The sequence below is a fragment of the Monopterus albus genome, unplaced genomic scaffold, assembly GCF_001952655.1.
Source record: "Monopterus albus unplaced genomic scaffold, M_albus_1.0 scaffold1.1, whole genome shotgun sequence".
Classification (NCBI taxonomy): domain Eukaryota; kingdom Metazoa; phylum Chordata; class Actinopteri; order Synbranchiformes; family Synbranchidae; genus Monopterus; species Monopterus albus.
In genome coordinates this window covers 2,014,075-2,032,864 of record NW_018127881.1, presented here as the reverse complement: position 1 = coordinate 2,032,864, position 18,790 = coordinate 2,014,075, and the positions used below count along the sequence as shown (strand labels likewise).

General features: G+C 38.3%; 1 protein-coding gene across 2 annotated transcripts in view; it reads right to left on the bottom strand.

The window, feature by feature from the left end:
* Window positions 1-16,773, bottom strand: part of LOC109970238 (guanine nucleotide-binding protein G(s) subunit alpha-like) — a 36,958-nt gene extending 20,185 nt beyond the window's left edge. Inside the window, exons 1-6 of one of the 2 annotated variants that reach the window (XM_020617779.1) lie at window positions 15,511-16,773; window positions 15,170-15,320; window positions 13,184-13,256; window positions 9,622-9,676; window positions 9,243-9,362; window positions 4,649-4,746 (exon numbers count right to left, since the gene is read on the bottom strand). In XM_020617779.1, coding sequence (XP_020473435.1) covers window positions 4,649-4,746; window positions 9,243-9,362; window positions 9,622-9,676; window positions 13,184-13,256; window positions 15,170-15,308 — 485 coding nt within the window. In that variant the 5' untranslated portion in view covers window positions 15,309-15,320; window positions 15,511-16,773. Of the gene's footprint in view, window positions 1-4,648; window positions 4,747-9,242; window positions 9,363-9,621; window positions 9,677-13,183; window positions 13,257-15,169 lie in introns of both variants that reach the window. The other variant, XM_020617701.1, reaches the window with a different exon arrangement.
* Between the last annotated feature and the right edge of the window lie 2,017 nt (window positions 16,774-18,790).

Here is an 18,790-nt window from a genome sequence, read left to right as displayed (position 1 = left end):
AGAGAGAGAGAGAGAGAGAGAGAGAGAGAGAGAGAGAGAGAGAGAGAGAGAGAGAGAGAGAGAGAGAGAGAGAGAGAGAGAGAGAGAGAGAGAGAGAGAGAGACAGAAAGAGGAGGAAAGAAAAGAGAGCGAAGGCTGTGTCTGACATTACAGCACTGCTCCAAAAATAGCTCCCTGGCGCCCTGGCCTCCAGCTTGGTTGTCATGGCGACAGAACCACAGGCTCTATAAATAGACAATCGGCTCCAGATCTTGTGCACTGGAGTGGGGCCAGAAAGAGGGAGAGACAGCCAGTGAGGGAAAACAAAAAAGAAAGGAGGAAAGAAAGAACGACAGACAAAAAGAAAAGACACGAAAGAAGGAATGATGTGAAAAGGACAGAGAAACGGAGAGAATGGAGTGGACTAGAGACCGAGTGCAGGAAGAAGTGCAAGAAAGAAAAAAGGAACAAAGGAAAAATTAAAGTTAACAATTAAACTAATACAAGAGAAAAAGAAACAAAAACAAACAAGATTAACTAATTAAGAATTATAGATTTCAAGAACAGAATGAAAAAAAGAGGGCAAACAGAAACACAAAAAGAGAAAATCTAAACAGAAAAGAAACTATTTAAAAAGTAGGTCAAGAATTAACCAAAGAACATAAGAAGATGAGAAAATTTGGAAACGAGCAAAAGGAAGAATAGAATCAAAGACAGAGACACAAAGAAAAAAATAAGAACGGGACATAAAACCAAAAGAAAGAAAGACAAAAACATGCAGATTAAGAATTAATAGAAAAGAACATGACACCAAAGAATGTAAAGGTAAAACTGTACAAAATAAAAGTGGAAACTAAAGAAAAACTTAAATAAAAGGGAAAAAAGGAAAGATAAAGAAGGAAAAGGGGAGAATTAAACAAAGAAGGAAATCATAAACCCAGGCCTGGGAACACTGTCAAACAGCAGCCGAACACTGGGAGCGGCACAATCACTGAATACACAACAGCATTCAGAAAATTCACAATACAGTGAGATTGCAGCAGCACATGGCAGCAAAGTTTCCCAAAGACATGGCCAGCAGAGCTCGCCTGAAACACTTCAAAATGTACGTGACTCATGATACAGATCAGCGCAGTGAGAGCCATGTGTAACATCTGCTGCTTGCACACACATGCACATTTTACTAACACATCTAAACTAGAATAACATCAACTAAGTATCGACAATACACTCCCCGCCCCCCAGAAAATATTTCTTTGCCCATCTCTCCTTCTCCCCTCTCAATCTCTTCCATTCACTCCTTCTGACTTTGCGATGAGTCCGAGACTCAAGCCCAGCCATTTTCTGATCCTGCAGAAACACAACTACACAACAGCGAGGGGGAGAATAGAGGGAAGAGGACGCCATAGAAGTAAACTCGGGGGACACCGGCACAGGACAGCACATTATCCCAGGGACAAGATTTCAAACAAGTGACAGACAACGTATACACGGTGGTGACGCTGGCTGGTATCACAGACAAACAGGTGACACGTAATGCAAATAGACACACATTCAGAATGTTTGGAAGTGTTCAGTCATGTTCAAGTTTTTGTAAAACAGACACATAATTCTCAGATGATGCTGATAATTAGGCTGGTCAGGGAAAGGTCCCATAGGCTACAACAGCTTGTTTCCAAAGGGTTCATATGAAAAGTAAAACAGGTCGTCTAACAACTAACAACTAAATGTATTGTACAACTAATGATTAACGATCCTTATCAAATAACTGGATGATTTTTCAGATTAATCCTTTTATTTCAACCCAAACTAAGTTTTTCAAATGTTCTGTCCAACCAACAGTGTGAAATCCAAGACATTCAGTTTGCAATCATGTATAAAACATCAAACCATTGGTTATTTCTGTTTAAAAATGACTAAAACAGTTATTTCACAGTTAAAATACTTGCAGGTTAATTTTCTGATGATTGACCAATTGTTGCAGTTCCTTTTTTTTCAAATTACTGATGAATTATTTCCTCTTTAGCTATTTAAAATGTCAACAGTGCAACCTTTCTATCACAATTTTCCAGAACTGAAGGTGATTACTTAAATTATCAGCTGCATCCAACTAACAATGTGCATGTATCTGGGAGTCAAACAAAAATGAAACCAATGAAGACAAACCAAGAGAAATGAAATAAACCAAAGAATGTCCAATACATTAACATATTTTATGTATCACGAGATGTAGTCGTTCCATTTAATCCACGGTATCTTTCCTAACACAGTGTCCTATCTGAAGTGTTCACCAAAGTTAAATTTATGACATTTTAAAATCTTTTTTTAATGCTAGGTAGAAATAAATTTAAACTTGTTTCACAATCAAACTAGTGGGGAAAGTAGTTTTCTTTATCAAGTCCATGACTTTATTGACATTTACATTTTTGTCTGTACTTCTCAGTTTTATATATTATTCTTAGCAACATAATTAATCAATTAACATGATCTAGACTGAGATGAGTGGCAGAAACAAACAAAAAAAGTTTTCACTAAAACTGACACTTACTCATTGTAAGTCGAGGAGCTCACAACACGTAACAACTCCTCCACCTCCTGCATGCACAATGCACACTCGCACCAGTCTCACTGTAGTTTACAGGTGTCTCCTGTTACCCCACAATCACATATTAGAAACAACATGTGGTGTTCATCAGAACCATTTGTTATATGTTAGTTAGCTTAATTTACTGTTAAGCTTCATTAGCAGCTCAGTGGGCAACGGACAGCAATCAAATGTTTGACATACTGGACTGAAATAAGAGCCAAAATATAGTGCCCTTCTTTTTTTTTTTAACTAAATCAAATTATTTTGACTTAAAAATTGAGAACCAGTTCTGAATCAAAATCGGGACACCAAGAACTGGAATCAAATCGAATCGTGAGTTTGCCAAAGATTCCCACCCCTAACAAACTGCATCCATAAAGTCCAGAAACTTTATATGTTAGGACCTTGTATGTGAATTGCCTACACTTACAGCAGCTGAACTTAACACAGCCACATACTGTACAATCAAGGACAACAACGTCCTCACACAAAAAAAAAAACATATAAGGCATCAGACAGTTTGAATAAACAGCAACAGGAGCATGACCAAGCAAAAAGACAGTCATCAGGTAAGCTTCAGCGACTTCCTTCTCCTCAGACAGACAACAAAGCATCACCACCCCATTAACTTCTTTTTGCCTTTTTTAAATTTTTATCACAACATGAGGTGTATGATGGAACTGATTTTTTAAGAAAAGGGTGAGGCAGGGTAGCCCTGACTTTTCCCACATTGATCGAGGGCTGACATTTTCATTGAATGCTAACAACCTTCATCAGTAATGCTGAAGTTGTCTCTCTCCTGCCACACTCGCTCATTCTTTCTCCTTCTGCAGCCTGCCTGAGTTAAAAATAACTCTCCCTCTCTCTTTCTCTGCTTCTCCGTTTACATAAGCACACGGAGGGGGGAGGGGAGCACTTCCGGTCTGGCCACCCAGCCCAGCATCTGATCCATAACACTGGAGCTGCTGGGTGTGGAGGGGAGGGGAGGAGAGGAATGAAGGAGAGGAGAGGAGAGGAGAGGAGAGAAGGGAGATCCCGCAGTGCAGGGAAGCCCTCTCTTTCTCCATTTCAGTCCGTCTCTTTCAGTCATTCTGTCTCTCCATTAGCTTGCAACTCTTGCTGTCCACAACCACATTTCTTACAGGAAAGGTTTTCCATGAACATGTTACAGAGAGCTTCTACTGATAGTTCACCTCTTCCCCAAAAAACACTGTACAAGACACACTAAAACAAAAAAAACATGTGGCCATACATGCCATTTACTCAAGTACTGTGTTTAAATATAATTTTGAGGTACTCGTCTTTATGGAAGTGTTTCTATTTTATGCTAGATAAAAACCCAGGGCTCAGTGAAGTAAATCAGAATTCATCCTCTGGGGACAATGGATGTCTGTGTCTAATTTAATGGCAAACCATTCAATAATTGTTGAGGTATTTCGATCTGGACCAAAGTAGTGGACAGCCTGGCAGAACACCACCACCATCCCCATCTATGCCTAAAGAGCCTCAACGTTGCATGGAGTGACACGTTTCTTCATTACAATGAAAATGAGCTACTACACCACATCAAACCCACGGCTGAAAGCGGTTCCTGACAAATGCACTATTTACTCCTGTCATGTCTGCCAAAAGCAACAACGCCCAGCTGTTTCAGAAAAGTATTTATCCTTTGTAAAAAGTTTAACTATATTTTTCTTGACTGTTATATAGATTTACGTCTTCAACAGGGTAGGGAAGTATTGAGATGGACTTGTCACTGGTTTCAGTTTTTTCATGGGATTTATTGACAATAAAAATAAAAAAAAGAATCTTGCCAGGCTCAGTTGTTAAAAAGTAAACCAAGTTTTACACCACATGTGAATATCTATAATAACACAGAAATACTTGTCAAGGCACTACCACATAGACTGTCACCTCATAAAACTTCACACCACAAGGCACAACACCCAAACACCCCACATTATGCACTCTGGTTTGTTGTGACTATATACATGATTGTGAACTAAAAAGCCAAAAAAATAAAGCCCATAAAAATATGTTTAATTACACATGTATGTATAGTGATGAACCAGAGAGACTTACTACTGTGCGCAGTCGATTAGCTGATATTCATTGGACCGTTCCCAGCAGGCCCGCACACCCTCATCCTGCCAAAGGATCTTTGCATGGTCATAAAACTCCTGGAAAGAGAGAGAGAGGGGTCTGGATCAACAACACACCACACCTACAAATAACTTCAAGTCAGACTCTTGCTTTACCACCAAAATCTAGATATGGTACCCCAAGAAGAGCTGGAGGAAATGCGTCTGGTGTGGGTGTGGGTGTGTGTGTGTGAATACAGCAAGAATGTTTATAACAAACAGCAGATGTTAATCTGAATGTAACATCCAAAAAAACCTAATTCTTATATTTGCTTTCTGAATTTTCCAGAGAACAGAAGGTAAGATTAATCTGCAACCACTGTGAAAACTGAATAATCATTTTAGGCCAGTTTTAAACAACTGATGGTTCCAGTATCTGAAATGTTAGAACTTGGTGCTTTGCTTTGTCATACATCATAGTAAACAAAATATCTTTGGGTTCTGGACTGTTAGCAACACCTCTGATGATAAAGGCTGTTGGAACTATTTTCTGACACGTTGTAGGCTTGCCAAAAAACCAATTAACTGAGAAAACAATCAGATTAATTAGTGATGAAAATAATCATTAGAAGAGCAAGAAGAGAAAAGGTGGTGGAAAAAAAAGTTGTTCATAATCAGACAAACTAAACTCCCTTCAGCATGCAACAAATGACCCACTTCAGACATTTGCATATTGCAATATATGAAAAAATTGGGACTACTTGATTCGTACACAACAAAGTGGAACATTCTGAAGAGTCTGCATGTGTCCCTGACCTACGATCAAATTTCTCAACTGGGTTTCGAAGTGGGAAAACATTTAAGGACAGATGGCAAGAGGCAGTGATACTCCCAAACTTAGTTTGGAGTTTAAAGTCCAGCTCAGAGAGAAGCAGCAGATGAGTGGGCTCTGACAGAGGCAGGAAACAGAAGAGTTCACTGGGTTCATGAAGAAATGGAGAGCTTTGTACAGACAAGGCTTGGCTGTCATTACACAGGGGCCTATGTCCTCATTATGATCTTCGGTTGGTCACATACAAAGGGTTCAAGCAGAAATAAGCGATTATGAGTCAGTTAAACTGTACACCCTTAAAAACACTGAACTGAGCGGAGAGTATGCAGGATTTTTTAGTCACCACCATGTCAAGGACAGATGTGCACCAGTTTGGAAAACTGAACTGGACTGGTCAGATGGACACATCAATGGGAAGGGGCAACACCCCCATGCACACACACACACACACACATCCATACACACATGTTGTGGTTCAAATATAACTACAAGTGTTTTGTTTTTTTTTGTCCTAACCACAGCTGTAGCATGACAGATGTGAGATGGATGACAGACAAAGAGCAACAAGACGTTCATGAAGTTTTACCTCTTATGGTTTTGGTAGAAAAAAACAGTGATGATTTAATGTACAAGATGCTTTTAGTGAAATTTGTAGTTTTTACCTGTTGTTGTTCTTTTTATGTCTTGCTGACTTTTAACTCAAATGGATAAATGAATTCTGGATTAACCATTTAAAAATATATCTAATTAACTTTAAGTCCATTTATTAACTGTATGTACTGGTAAAGGTTTTTACTAAAATCACATCTGGAAACATCTGATAATGACTGTTACTGCCTACAACAAGCTAAAACAAAATAGTTATGAATTTTGTAAATGACACCTTTTAATACCTTCTAAGGCCTTTTTTACCGCATTGAAGGGAAAGGCTTTGCATTTCTAATTTCAAACAGCATGGTGCAAAGACTCACTTGGAAATCCCACTTTTTTATGTTTAAGGAAGAAAGAATCAGTCAAGTACCAACACAATAATAAATGTGCAATAGGTAATGAAGAGCAGAGGTCAACAAGGTCAACTTCTGACTTTTCCACCTATTTTCTTCGTCCTTTCTTTGAGGACTGTAACAAAGACAATTCCCACCACTATTTATAGTAGTTGTTGTGCAGCTCTTTGAGACATTTTGTTTAAAATTAAGGATAAAAATAACTGAAAAGTTGGCCTGATCATAGACCTACAGCAGAGCAGAGTGTGTTTTATTTGTTTTGAAACTCAAAACTAAGGAATTTCCAAAGCAGCAGAAAAAGATTTTTTTGATGGATAATGACTACAAGGATTGTTGATGAGACCTGAAGCTTGAAAGAAAATCATGAAGAGACTATTGAGGTTCAGTCTGTTCCTTGTGCTTATTCTCTGTCTTCCTCTCCTGCTGAAGGCAGAGTCAACCAGTCCAACTGGTTTCCAGTAGGCCCTAAGGCCAGGTGAAGGGAGTGGAAAGAGGAGGAGGAGTTAAGAGGACAGGCTCAGCCCCTGAGATACTCGTCTACTCTCGTGTTTCCCATATAGTACTGCAGGAATGGTGGGCCACTATGTACATACACCGAGGTTTATGGAGGACTAGGCATCATCTTCACTGATTGTTCGCCCAGGCTTCTCCAAGTTACAGTAAGATTGTGATAGTTAATATTTTCTCATGGAACCAAAATGTCACTGTGCTTGCTTCTTGTCTGCGTTTTCAATAAGGTTACACCAACACTACTGAAGTTGTCACCAACACCACACTGATTTGTCAGTAATCAGTGTTGTTCTAATAGTTTAACATAACAAAACTGATCACTAAGTAATCATCACAGAGCGAATCTGTGTTGCAATGAAGTCTGAGTAAATGTGAGGTGATTTTTCATAGTAAAACATAAGTTATTTGGACGCTAATGTGAGCATGGCACCATCTTAAAAGACGAAACTAGGCGATGCTCAGACAAAAATATTAATGTTTTCCTCCAAAACTCCAGAGACAAATGAAGATGAGGAAAAGACGAGAGGTAGAGAAGTGGTAGGAGAAGGGAGAGAAGGTCCAATTTGTTGACCTCATACATTTAAATCAAAGTTTTAGATGGAAATGTGTTAAGCTTACATTGTTGTTATCACCGAGTTTTTTTCTTTTGATAAGCAATAATTATGAAAATAGCACAAGTGTGTTTCAAATTTCTGAGCAGTTCAAACTGCAGTTTGCACCAACTTGAGTTTATTATAGTTTTATTATTTGATATATTTCATTATATGGATTTTTTTCTTATTTATTTTTCTAACTTCTTCGATGGCGATGTAACTGGTAGCTTTGACATTTATTTGTGTGCAATATATGCATCTTATTAATACTGTCCTTGTTTTCGCAACCAGCTATCCGTAGTGCACATTATTGCAAGGAAGCGGGATGTGGTTGGAGGGGCAAAGAGCGTGTCAGCGGCTTATGGTTTTGAGTCTCACTAGACCCTCTATTGACTGAAACGAATGTAGAGAAGCTTTAACTTTGGCTCTTCTGACCATGCTGTTCATTCCCTGAACTTTTGTAGAAATACACAACCTTCTTCAATAATTTTCAAACACTACATTAAATAGGAACAACACTTACTGTATCTGAAAATGATTCTCAATAAACCAGAATCAGTAACTCCAGATTACAGCAACTAGTTCCTGCAGTGTTAAGTGGGATGAACATGCCATCAGCCTAACAGTCTAAAATAGAGTAAAATTACCTTGATCAGCTAATCCATAACCTCAATTTTGAACACTAAAAATGATTCAGAAGACACCAGGAAGTGAATAAATTATATCTGGTCCAGCAGTGGGACATGCACTGGCTCTCTGACAGGCCACAAGGAGCAGACAGTAACTCAGGTGGAATCCCTCCGAGCCTCTGTGTTTCCGGAGGACACATCCCTCTAGACACTTTTAGGGTTATTACAGACACAATTAGTGTTAACGAGCAGTGTGAATCTCTCAGGTGAGAGGCTTATTCAATTGACAGCCTCCCGTGCAGAAGCGCACCCGCTAATTACTGAATCACTGCACAAACACAAGAGGCAGACTCACAAAGGCTGCGGTGTGAGGTACCTCACTCACCTGCAGCACACCTAGCCAGGAGACCTGCAGGATTCAGCAGGGTAGACCTGACACTTTAAGACATTTAACAGACCAACTAAACTGCTGATACATAACTATTAAATAGCTAGATGTGAATAAATACAGGTGATTTTCATTATCAGTCTGTTATCTTGGAAGAACTACAGTACACTGACAAACCAGATTTTAAACTTTTTAAGGTCTGAATGTTTGCATTTTTCTACAGCTAGTTAATATCTGTGTCAATTCAACAATCGATTATTTTTAAGATCAATCATTTTGTTGGTAAACTGTCCTAAAATTATGAACAGATCACAATTTTGGGGCTTTTTTTAAATTAACTGCTGCTGATTAACTTACAACTGACTAATCAGTTAATTATTTAAACTCTAATTAATTTAACTGAAATATAAACTTTAAGAACCTGCATCTACCCCAGCGACACTGGCCTAGATCGTTTTGAAAAGTCATGCACATACCAGTTAGTAAAATTACATGTGCCCTAACTTTTGCTTCAGCTGTTGTTGCATTCAGCAGCCAAAAAGTGCTTACTGGTATAACAAACGAGTTGAAAGTGAAAGAAGAAAGAAGCAAACTTCAGCAGAGAGTTAATACATCTGAAAGAAATAAGGTGCAACTTACTGAAGGAAACTCAAAATCCTTCTGGTTTACTTGGTTCAGGACATAATCGATCCGGTATTGGTTTGCAGGACAGGCTAACTGGCATGGTGGTGTGAGTGTACTCATGGCGGCCACAATCGTCTGAATGGACAGAGGAGAAGAAGACAACTCAACAATTCATATAAAGACCAACACGAAGACATTTACAATAGATGAGAGCAAATATTCAACCCTCTTATATTTCAGTGTGCTACATCATCATTTGAAGTGTTGCCTGAAGTTCATTAGTCAATATTTTAGAAGCATTCACAAAATCTCTTTATAACTTCTCCCACCATGGTGGCGTCCCAAAACTCAGATGAAACAGTTCAGTATCAAGGTCAAAAGATCAATTTCTTACCTCTATAGCTTCTTTAATGTTGTTTTTAATATCATGAATTTTCTGTTTTTTCTCCCTGTGAAGAAAAAAAGATAAGTCCATGTTGTCTTTACATAAAAGCATTAATTAAAACAATTAAACCATGAAGGTTAGCAGTGAACGGCCTAAGTTAACTTTGTTTACATGCTAATAAAAACTTGATTATTTCCAAAATGCAGGTCCAAGAGGAACTGGAAAAAAAAATATATAAAAAATCAGCCATAAATCCAAATAAGGATAACGCAGCTGTACAGGATAAAATATTTTTTAGTACTGGTATGCTGTGTAACACAGGCTTCACCCACGTCTTTTTGTCAGCCTGGAGGTAAATTATATCAGACATCAGTATTATGGCTGCTCCAGATGCACAAATACTTTCATTGTGCTTGCCAAGTGCAACTTCTGAACTTGCTGATACTAAATGAGAACAGCAGAACTCGTCTTAAACACTTTTTTTTTAAACCAGAAAACAGCAGGGGGGTTGTTATGCAGGACCACATAGACTTTTGCTGTGCATTAAAGGAGAGTTTAAGTCTATTTTTACTTCAACCTACCACGAGCACAAAGTACGGTCCTAAATATTAGCCACTACAATGGTATGGTCCATATTCCACTTAGCATTGTAAAGACAAGCTGAATTCCACCATCACCACACAGCACAGAACTCACTTGATGCACATTGTGGGTTTCACAGTGGTGAAGGTCTTTCAGAAAACTGGGATGGCAGGGGAAGCATTTATTTCTTTCAAATGTCCTAACAAACAGCAAGTCTGCCTATTCAAACTCAGATTTGATAGTGAAATTCTTCAAATGAAACAACCTCAGAGCTCTTTACACGATCAGGTACTGTACCTGGATGTGAGATTTCTTCAGTAATGGGCTATGTCAGAGCAGTATGCTTATAAGCACAGCATCCCCATATGTTGTGCTACATGAGAGTGCAATGTGCAGGATATTGTTAAAGCAATAGCCAAAAAACTGAAACCAACCCTGTTAAAAGCATGGATGAATGTCTTGTAATGGCTGTGCTCTGTCTAAAGTGACTTTGGTGAAGTAACAATGTCAGCATAACTGCATCCCAGCATGCTATAATCGAAACATAACCCTGACTAAGGAGGACAACAGAAAGCTTCAGCTGTGAAATACTGTTTATATTCCACATAAAGACAACTCTCTTTGTATTGGTGAACATACTACTTTTAACACTCACTAAACAAGCTTTTATGTTGGCTGAAAATGTAGCTGGAGCAAAACAAGTCAAACTAGCTCGCAACTGTAAGATGAAAACTGCAAAAATGAACCCAATCTGCAACTGAAAGAAGACTTGAACTGAAATTAAAATTCAGTCTGATCAGGCTGAAAAACAGAAAATATACATGTTAAAGTGCCGCAGTGTTTTGGGAGGAAATACTTTTGGATGGAGAATTTCAGGGAAACTGATTTTACAATAGATCTGAACTGTTTAGTTCATTGACATTTTCAGCAGTGAATTTTTTTTTCTTGTCTTCTGTGGTAGTAAACTGAATATCTTTGGGTTTTAGAGTGCTGGTCAGGCAAAACTAAATATTAGAAGATGTCACCCTGGTCTGTGGGAAACTTGAATGTACAAGTTTCTGACAGTGTGTCACTCCTTTCTTGTCAATTATCTCTACTGTCTGTAGTAACAGCTGAAAATGCTCCAAAAATAAACTTAAAATGGGAAGATGATGTAATCATTCTATTGACAATAAAGAGAGATGCTCCAGCATTATGGAGAACTAGTGATCCTGCTTAAAATCTAGGATTAGCAAACAAGAAAGCTAAGAAATATCTTCAATCTAATAATTTGCCCAAAGCGAATGAGAGCTTTAAGCTTAAAAAGAGCAGTTTCACTCATTCCTTCACTCCTAGCTTTTATTTCACTCAGAGTGACTGCAGTATGACCAAAGAGAGAAAGACTACATTCCTTACCTCCCCCCCCAAAAAACACCTAAAGAATAAAAGATCACACACTCTGAGATGAACCTTCTTACCAATCTCTTCTCACCTTAGCCATACTACTGCCTCACTTCTGCGTCTTATCGCTCTCCTGTATCACTGTCTCACTCCCCATCACCACCTTACCCTCCCGGGACCTTGCACCGACTCGCACTGCCCTGCACCCAGAAGCCCTCCAGCCCAATGAGAGCAGCAAACCCCGGAGGCTTAACGCAACTGAGGAGTCACAGCCAACTGCATACTTTTTCTTTACACTAGAGTGTCTGTGTATGCGGGAAGCATCGGTTCGACATGACCCAAAAATAAGCACATGATGCTGCCCTACTCCACAGTCCCTTCCTAGGAAACAGATGATTAAGAATAGAAAAATTTGACTTTTGTTTCCACTGCATCAACTTGGGGCTGAGTTTTAGGAAATTCACAAGACAGGGTTGCTCAAAAAACACCCGGGGTAACATTTCCATGAAAACCTGTAACAGATAAAGCATTCTTCTTATGTCATGTAACTTTGAGTGTTTACTCGAAAACATTATGAAAGTACGCTCCAAACCTGTGATTTCATTTTCTTCATTAGACTAAACTTCAGTAAAAACAATGACAAGAGTCTTCCCTTCCATAAAATTGTTGTATACTAGCCAGGCGCTCGGAGTGAATCAGCTGAGACACCCTCGCTGTGATTTTTTTCTACTAATAACCAGTACAATTATATCAGTGTCATATTACAACTAAGGAAAATAACTTTTCCCTTGTTCCTGACTGAGGACAGCAGCTGCTTCTTTATGTCAGACTGGTCAAACTGTCCAAGCACACAAGAAAACATATTTCTGAAGAAGAATATAATCATATTGTACTTTGTGGTATGAGCAAAACAACTATAAGCACCTTCAAAACGGTCACTGGTATATATGTTTTACTAGGAAAAGCAACATATTGTCACAAAATAGTGACAAAAGCTTATCACATATTCATCATATTCAACGTAAAGAAATTGAATTTACTATATCAACCGAATATATATTATTATAAACACTAAAATGCTACAAATAAAATCAGATTATTGCTGCATAAAAACTGATTCAAATGATAAAGTGATGGTCAAAATGGTTGCTGACTAATGTTCTTTTAATCAGTTGATAATTAACTTGTTACAACATTATTTTTTAACATATCTTAAACAGTGGATATCAATACCTGAATACTGACTTCACAGCCTCCTTCACAAACTAAATCTCTTATCTAGCCCTTCTCCGATTTTCTTTTTCTAAACTGTGCTCGCCTTTTTGAACGTCATGCTTTTTAATGTTGTCATGATGCTTCTCGTCTCACAAGCTGAGTGAAGAGGACAGTGATTGCTTCTACTTGCTTGGTGTCTTTTCCTCTCATTTGTATTTTCTGAATGCACCAACAGCCATCTCCAAAACTTCATCAAATATTCAAGGCATATAGTCAACAAATATTTTCATCAATAATACTGTTAAAACTACCAGGACAGTCTGTGTTTGAATAAATCCAATGTGTCACGTGTGTGGAGGTAGAAAATAAAAGCAGGAGGTAAAGCAACACTTACTCTGCGTTGAAGCCATTAACATGCAATATTCGCATCTGTTTGACTATCGTGCTTTTCCCGGATTCACCAGCCCCTGAAAGCAGAAAAGGGACAGGAAGAGAAGCCAGAAGAGGTTTACAGTCGGTGCACACAGTGTGCCATACCTAAACTTTTCATTCCTTCCTAGGTTATACAAATACAATAACGCTAAGATGGTGAGACCTTAAAACAGTCGATCAGAGCAGCACATTAAAGTGTAGTCATCTTGCCTCTTCTAGTCAGTGGTGAAAAGTAACAACATATATTAACTCACGTTCTGTATTTATTTTAAGAAACTGTACTTGAGCACTTCCCTTTTATGCTACTAATACTTCTACTCTACTGCAAAGGGAAATATTTTACCTGACTACATTAATTACTAGTTACTTTCCAGACTAAGCCTTTTTATTAAGAAACATTATCTTAAAATAGGCAATGCACTGTTCCAGATACAAATCAGTGGCTCCCAATCTTTCTGGCCTGTGACTGCTTACAAAAGAGCAGTGTCCGGTTGTCATGTCTACTATGGCTAGACTAAGATTAGTCTTCGAGCTGGTTTAAAAGTTTCACCAGTGAGGAATTTCCCCAATAAACATCTCAGATGGTTTCATTTAAATTAGTGCTCGAGGTCTAAAGAGGTAAAAATATCCATTATTCCACAGAAATTTCAAGCAGACAAGAGACGTCACCGCCCACGCATAAAAAAATCTGAGTATTCTTACCTTAGTAGTCATCTCATTACCCCCATGTTACCTTTGCATTAATTAATCAGTATTAACAATATAATAATGTAAGATTTTTCTGCCAAGTAAGTAAGCTCTGCAAGTACTTTTGTTTTTAACACTTAAAGTACATCTTGCTGAAAATGCTTCTTTTACATTTAGTTGCAGATTGAATGTAGAACTTTTCCAGCCCCGGATTGAAGCATTTTTTATTAGTACTTTTACAAACTCAGCATCTGGGATGAGGACGGAAAGAATCAGTGTAAATGGTAGATGAGACAAGCACTGAATATTGTCTCAGTGTTTTTATTGTTGCAGATGAATATGCTACATCCTCATGAATAGAATTTATCATCATAAATATTGCATCAAAAGATGTAATTTTCCAGAATTCTGACATGATAAAATGTTTTGGGAAAATGAGGAAAAGTCCTAAAATTGCCCTATCCAAATGAAAATGAAGGAACCAGGCCATCACATCTCCTAACTCAAACACTTGGAGCTAGCTAGGCTACCGGCCTGTATTCAGATCTGAGATCAATTTTAGATTACAATGAATGGCACAGTGATTCAAGGGGAGCTTGTAATCCTAACAGTATTCCTAATTTGTTCTCGGTACTCTGAGAGTCTTAGCAGGATACTAGCCCTGGCTTTAAAGTTCATGTACTGTAACAAGACACGAAGGCCTCAAAGATGAAACTACAAACAGCATTATCAATTCAGAAATAGCAGTTTTCAAGGACTGATTCCAGAATATCCATTTCTAGAGTGGCTAGTGTGGAGAGGATTGTGCAAAGGTGAGTGTGGAGTCTGAAAAAATAGCATCAAACACAAAAATAAGGTGAAGGCATCTGGAATATTAGCTGCACCCACAAACACAACTGATCCCATTTTCTACAGCTTACATGTGTGGACAGAAAAAAAAAACATGCAAATTAGTGTCCGTCCCAGCCTGTGCTGAGCTTCATAATAACTCATGAATGCTAGAGACAAGCCCGTTTTTCAGCTGTCCACTGTCAAGATGCTGCAAACTGGTGGTGTAGTGACATCATTCCACTGTATCTTTTGATACCTCACTGTTAAAACCATTTTTTCATGGGTACAATCAATAACTATTACATGTATATATAAAAAAAAGGAGAAAATACACTTGCAACATTCTGTGGGTGCAACAATCCAGCACAAAGTGGACTTTCAGGCCTAAAATGATCACACACATATTAATGATGAATGTCAGAAAACCCACCTAACAGTAGTAGCCGGTGAGTCGCTCGATATATCTGTTTGTCTTTTTGGAGCTGCTTCTCTATCTTTTTGTTGGCTTCCCTCTGTGCCTTCTCCTCATTTCGTTGGTCTTCAGTCTTACTATTGCCAAGACAGCCCATCTTCCCAACAACCTAGTGATAGGTTCAGGGGGAAGCAGGGTTGTTGGTTCGGTGGGTGGGTGCAGGGTAGGAGGAAGGAGAGAGGGTGTTGATCAGAAGAAAATCAATCAATCCTAAATTCCTAGACTGGCCCAGCAGAGGAACACCTGGCTCAAAATGGGTGACATTTGTGTGGCCAGATGCAGATGAAACAGATGTAAACCTGTCAGGTAGTAGACGGTGGGCCCCACCAGGCTTGGTGCGACTATGGATGGATGGATGGATGTAGCTATGTACTGCCAATTTATCAACAAGAGATCAGTCAGAAAGGAGTAGAGCAACGATACCGCCCTCTCAGACGCTTGATTCCTGTGTAAATCCGCAGTGAAGTCATCAACATTGATATGAGAGTGGATGCTAAATTTCCAACCTTGCAATGCTCAGGAATGGATGTCGGCAGTCCTGTTTCCTCAAATGTGTTTTAAAATCAAAGGCTGGGTCTTAAAAATATATATATATAGCTATTCGGTTGAATTTTCTTAGCAAATGTCTCCTCCGGAGCCCATCTTCGGCAGATATCTCACACTTCCATTCAATTCATTCCCACTTTCAACCAAGCCCCTATTTTTCTTGACCCTTTATCCTCTTTAAATATATATGCTGGGTTATTATTTGTAAAGGTTGTTGGTGATCCTTTCTCCGCTTAACCAAAGGACATCAGAGGGCGGGTGAAAAAAATTAAAAAATAAATATTTCCTCTTAAAATGACGGCATGTGAATCATCAGGCTACACCGGGGCTTCTTTCTCTGTCACAAATCCGTCACATTATAGGCTACAGGGTTTTGGGGTAATGTCGTCGTTGATGTTAGGAACTTTATCAATAATATCCTGTTTTTAGTCGATGTCAAAATTATTTCCTCTCTCCGTCAACAGATGCTGGTGCTTGCCTTTTCGGAGGGTTTGACCAGACCTAAAAAAGGCCCCTTCTCCGTCCTTTTCTCTCTGTAACGTTAATTTGTATTTCTCCTCACATCGGAAAGCTTCCCCGGGCGAGCAAAGGCGTTTTTTGCCGTTGGATGTCCTTGAATATAATGCAATTTCCAGATGATATTAGGGAAAATCCTTCGTTATTTTCACGTTTGGCGCAGGTACAGCCCGCTGTCAAGTCTCTAACCTTTTCGTATTCACTTTGAATCCGTATGGTAGATTATGGTTACATGTGCATGATACATGAACATACCGCGGTGTTTTCAATCACTGATCCAACGGCGAGACACTTAACTTTACCGCCGAGAAGCCGCGTCTGCTCCGATGAACCGGTCGGGGGAATAAAAAAACGTTTCTTTGCAGTATTACTCTGAATTATTTTTGTCCCCCCTTTTCTCTGAGAATTGTACATTGAGATAGATAGCGTTGAAGAGGTGGGGTGGGGCAAACGGCTCTCACGGAACCCTGGGAACGAAGAACCGTGGTTAAGTTTTTCGGGAGGACAAATTTAACTTCCGGTTGCAACTTTCACAATAACACCCTAACAGCAACTTGGTGAGATGAAACATTACGTAAAACACAAAATACTCACAAGACCACAAATTATCATATACACTTAAGAGACACCACAAAGAAACGCAAAATTGCAGAAGTAATACAAAGCCACCTCAGAGACAACCATAATGAGACATAAAACAACCACAGAGATGCACAGTGGTCACAAAGAGATTCAAAATGACCACAACGAGATGGGCTACATATTAACCACAAAAAGATGCAAAGTGATTGCAAATACATAACACGACCGTGAAGTGACACAAAGTGACCACAAAGAGAAATACTTCGACCACACAGTGACAGATACAACTATGAAGTGACACAAACTACTGTAATGAGATGCAAATGACCACAGAGTTGGAAGGAGACCCTAAAAACAGATAATGACAACAGAAACACACAAAACGACTACAAAGAAATACAAAACAATTACAAACTATGCTTCCACTGGTCCATTGCAAGGGTCTTCCTAATGATTTTACATGGTAGCAAAACATTGTTTTATGTTTTACGAAAAGCCAGCTCCTAGTGTAGCGCACTTTAGTCCGAAGACAGCATTTTGGCATTCAGCTGTACAGATAAACATAATCACCTACTTTTGCAAACTTTTTTTCTATAATTTCAATGTCACATTGAACACTTGAAATGTAACATAGGTCAGTCACTAACATAGGCTTGGTATATATTTATACTTTTAAGGCTAAATAAATGAGACAAATCCACAAAAATCTAAACATTTACTTTTTTGTCAAGGCAAGGGAAATGTTACGCTTTATGTTTGGCGTTAAGATTACAGTACTTCCGGTTTTTCCTTGTCGCTTGATACATCTGGGCTGAAGCAGGGTCGGATCACATGATTGCTCGGAGCGTCATAAAGCAGAGGGACAGAAGGAGAGAGGCGCCCTGTTTGAAGCAAAACGATTATCAACCCCTAAAGACTTTAATCAGCAACTCCAAAAAGCTATAAATTACCAATGCAAATTCAGTAGGCTAAATGTATTTGTGTCCATTTAATAGCAATAATACAAATATCAATATCAATATCTACATAATTTGATGAATTGTAGGCCCACATTGTTTATTATTATTAGTAGTAGTAGTAGTTGTAGTTGATTTATTTTTTGACATTTGTACTATCAATTATTGTGTCCTTCAGCTTACTGTCTTGTCTTATAGAGGGACTCTGCAACTAGCTGTAAGAACTTAATTGTTTACCCCATACGGAGGTCACTTGTTGTAAAGTTGTGTTTTATAAAACTACTTCCATTTTTAGGTCTGTCAAATTATTAACACAGAAAACCTCAGGCAAGGTCAAATTATTCTGTAACGTTGCAACCAACCTGTTAATTTTATTATCACTATGTCTGACGGATACAGACGATTGTACAAACTTTTGTGTTTTAAGCTCCACACCTTATATCATTATACCAAATATTAAAATAGAGTAACAAATGGTGTATTACATTTAAAGGAAGAATAGATGCTTTTAAATTGTTGTAGTTAATTATTAGTTTCAAATACATTTTAGAACATATAAAAGCTAAATAATTATTGTTACTGACTAATGCTGGAGTTTGATTGAATCCCTTCTTTATTCAATTTGTCCCCAGGGTTCAACATTAGTAACAAAAGAAAAAAAAAGCTCACAGATTTAACTAAAAATCTTTGATGTTGATGAAAGAAATTCAGAAACACACATTGTTAATATATATTTTTATATTTAAGCTTGGTAAGGATATCAAGTTAACTAGGTCAGAGTCCAAGTAAAGTCAAATAACCCCTGCATCTTTGCAAGTATTTTAGCCAGATTGCGGCTGACGTTGACAGTATCAAGTTTAAAAATTGACCTTATGAACTATATATTATATAAAATAATTATATACTTTATGCTGTACAAACACACAGACAAGGTGCTGAGAAACCTAATAAAGGCGATGTACTTTATGTGTGATAACCT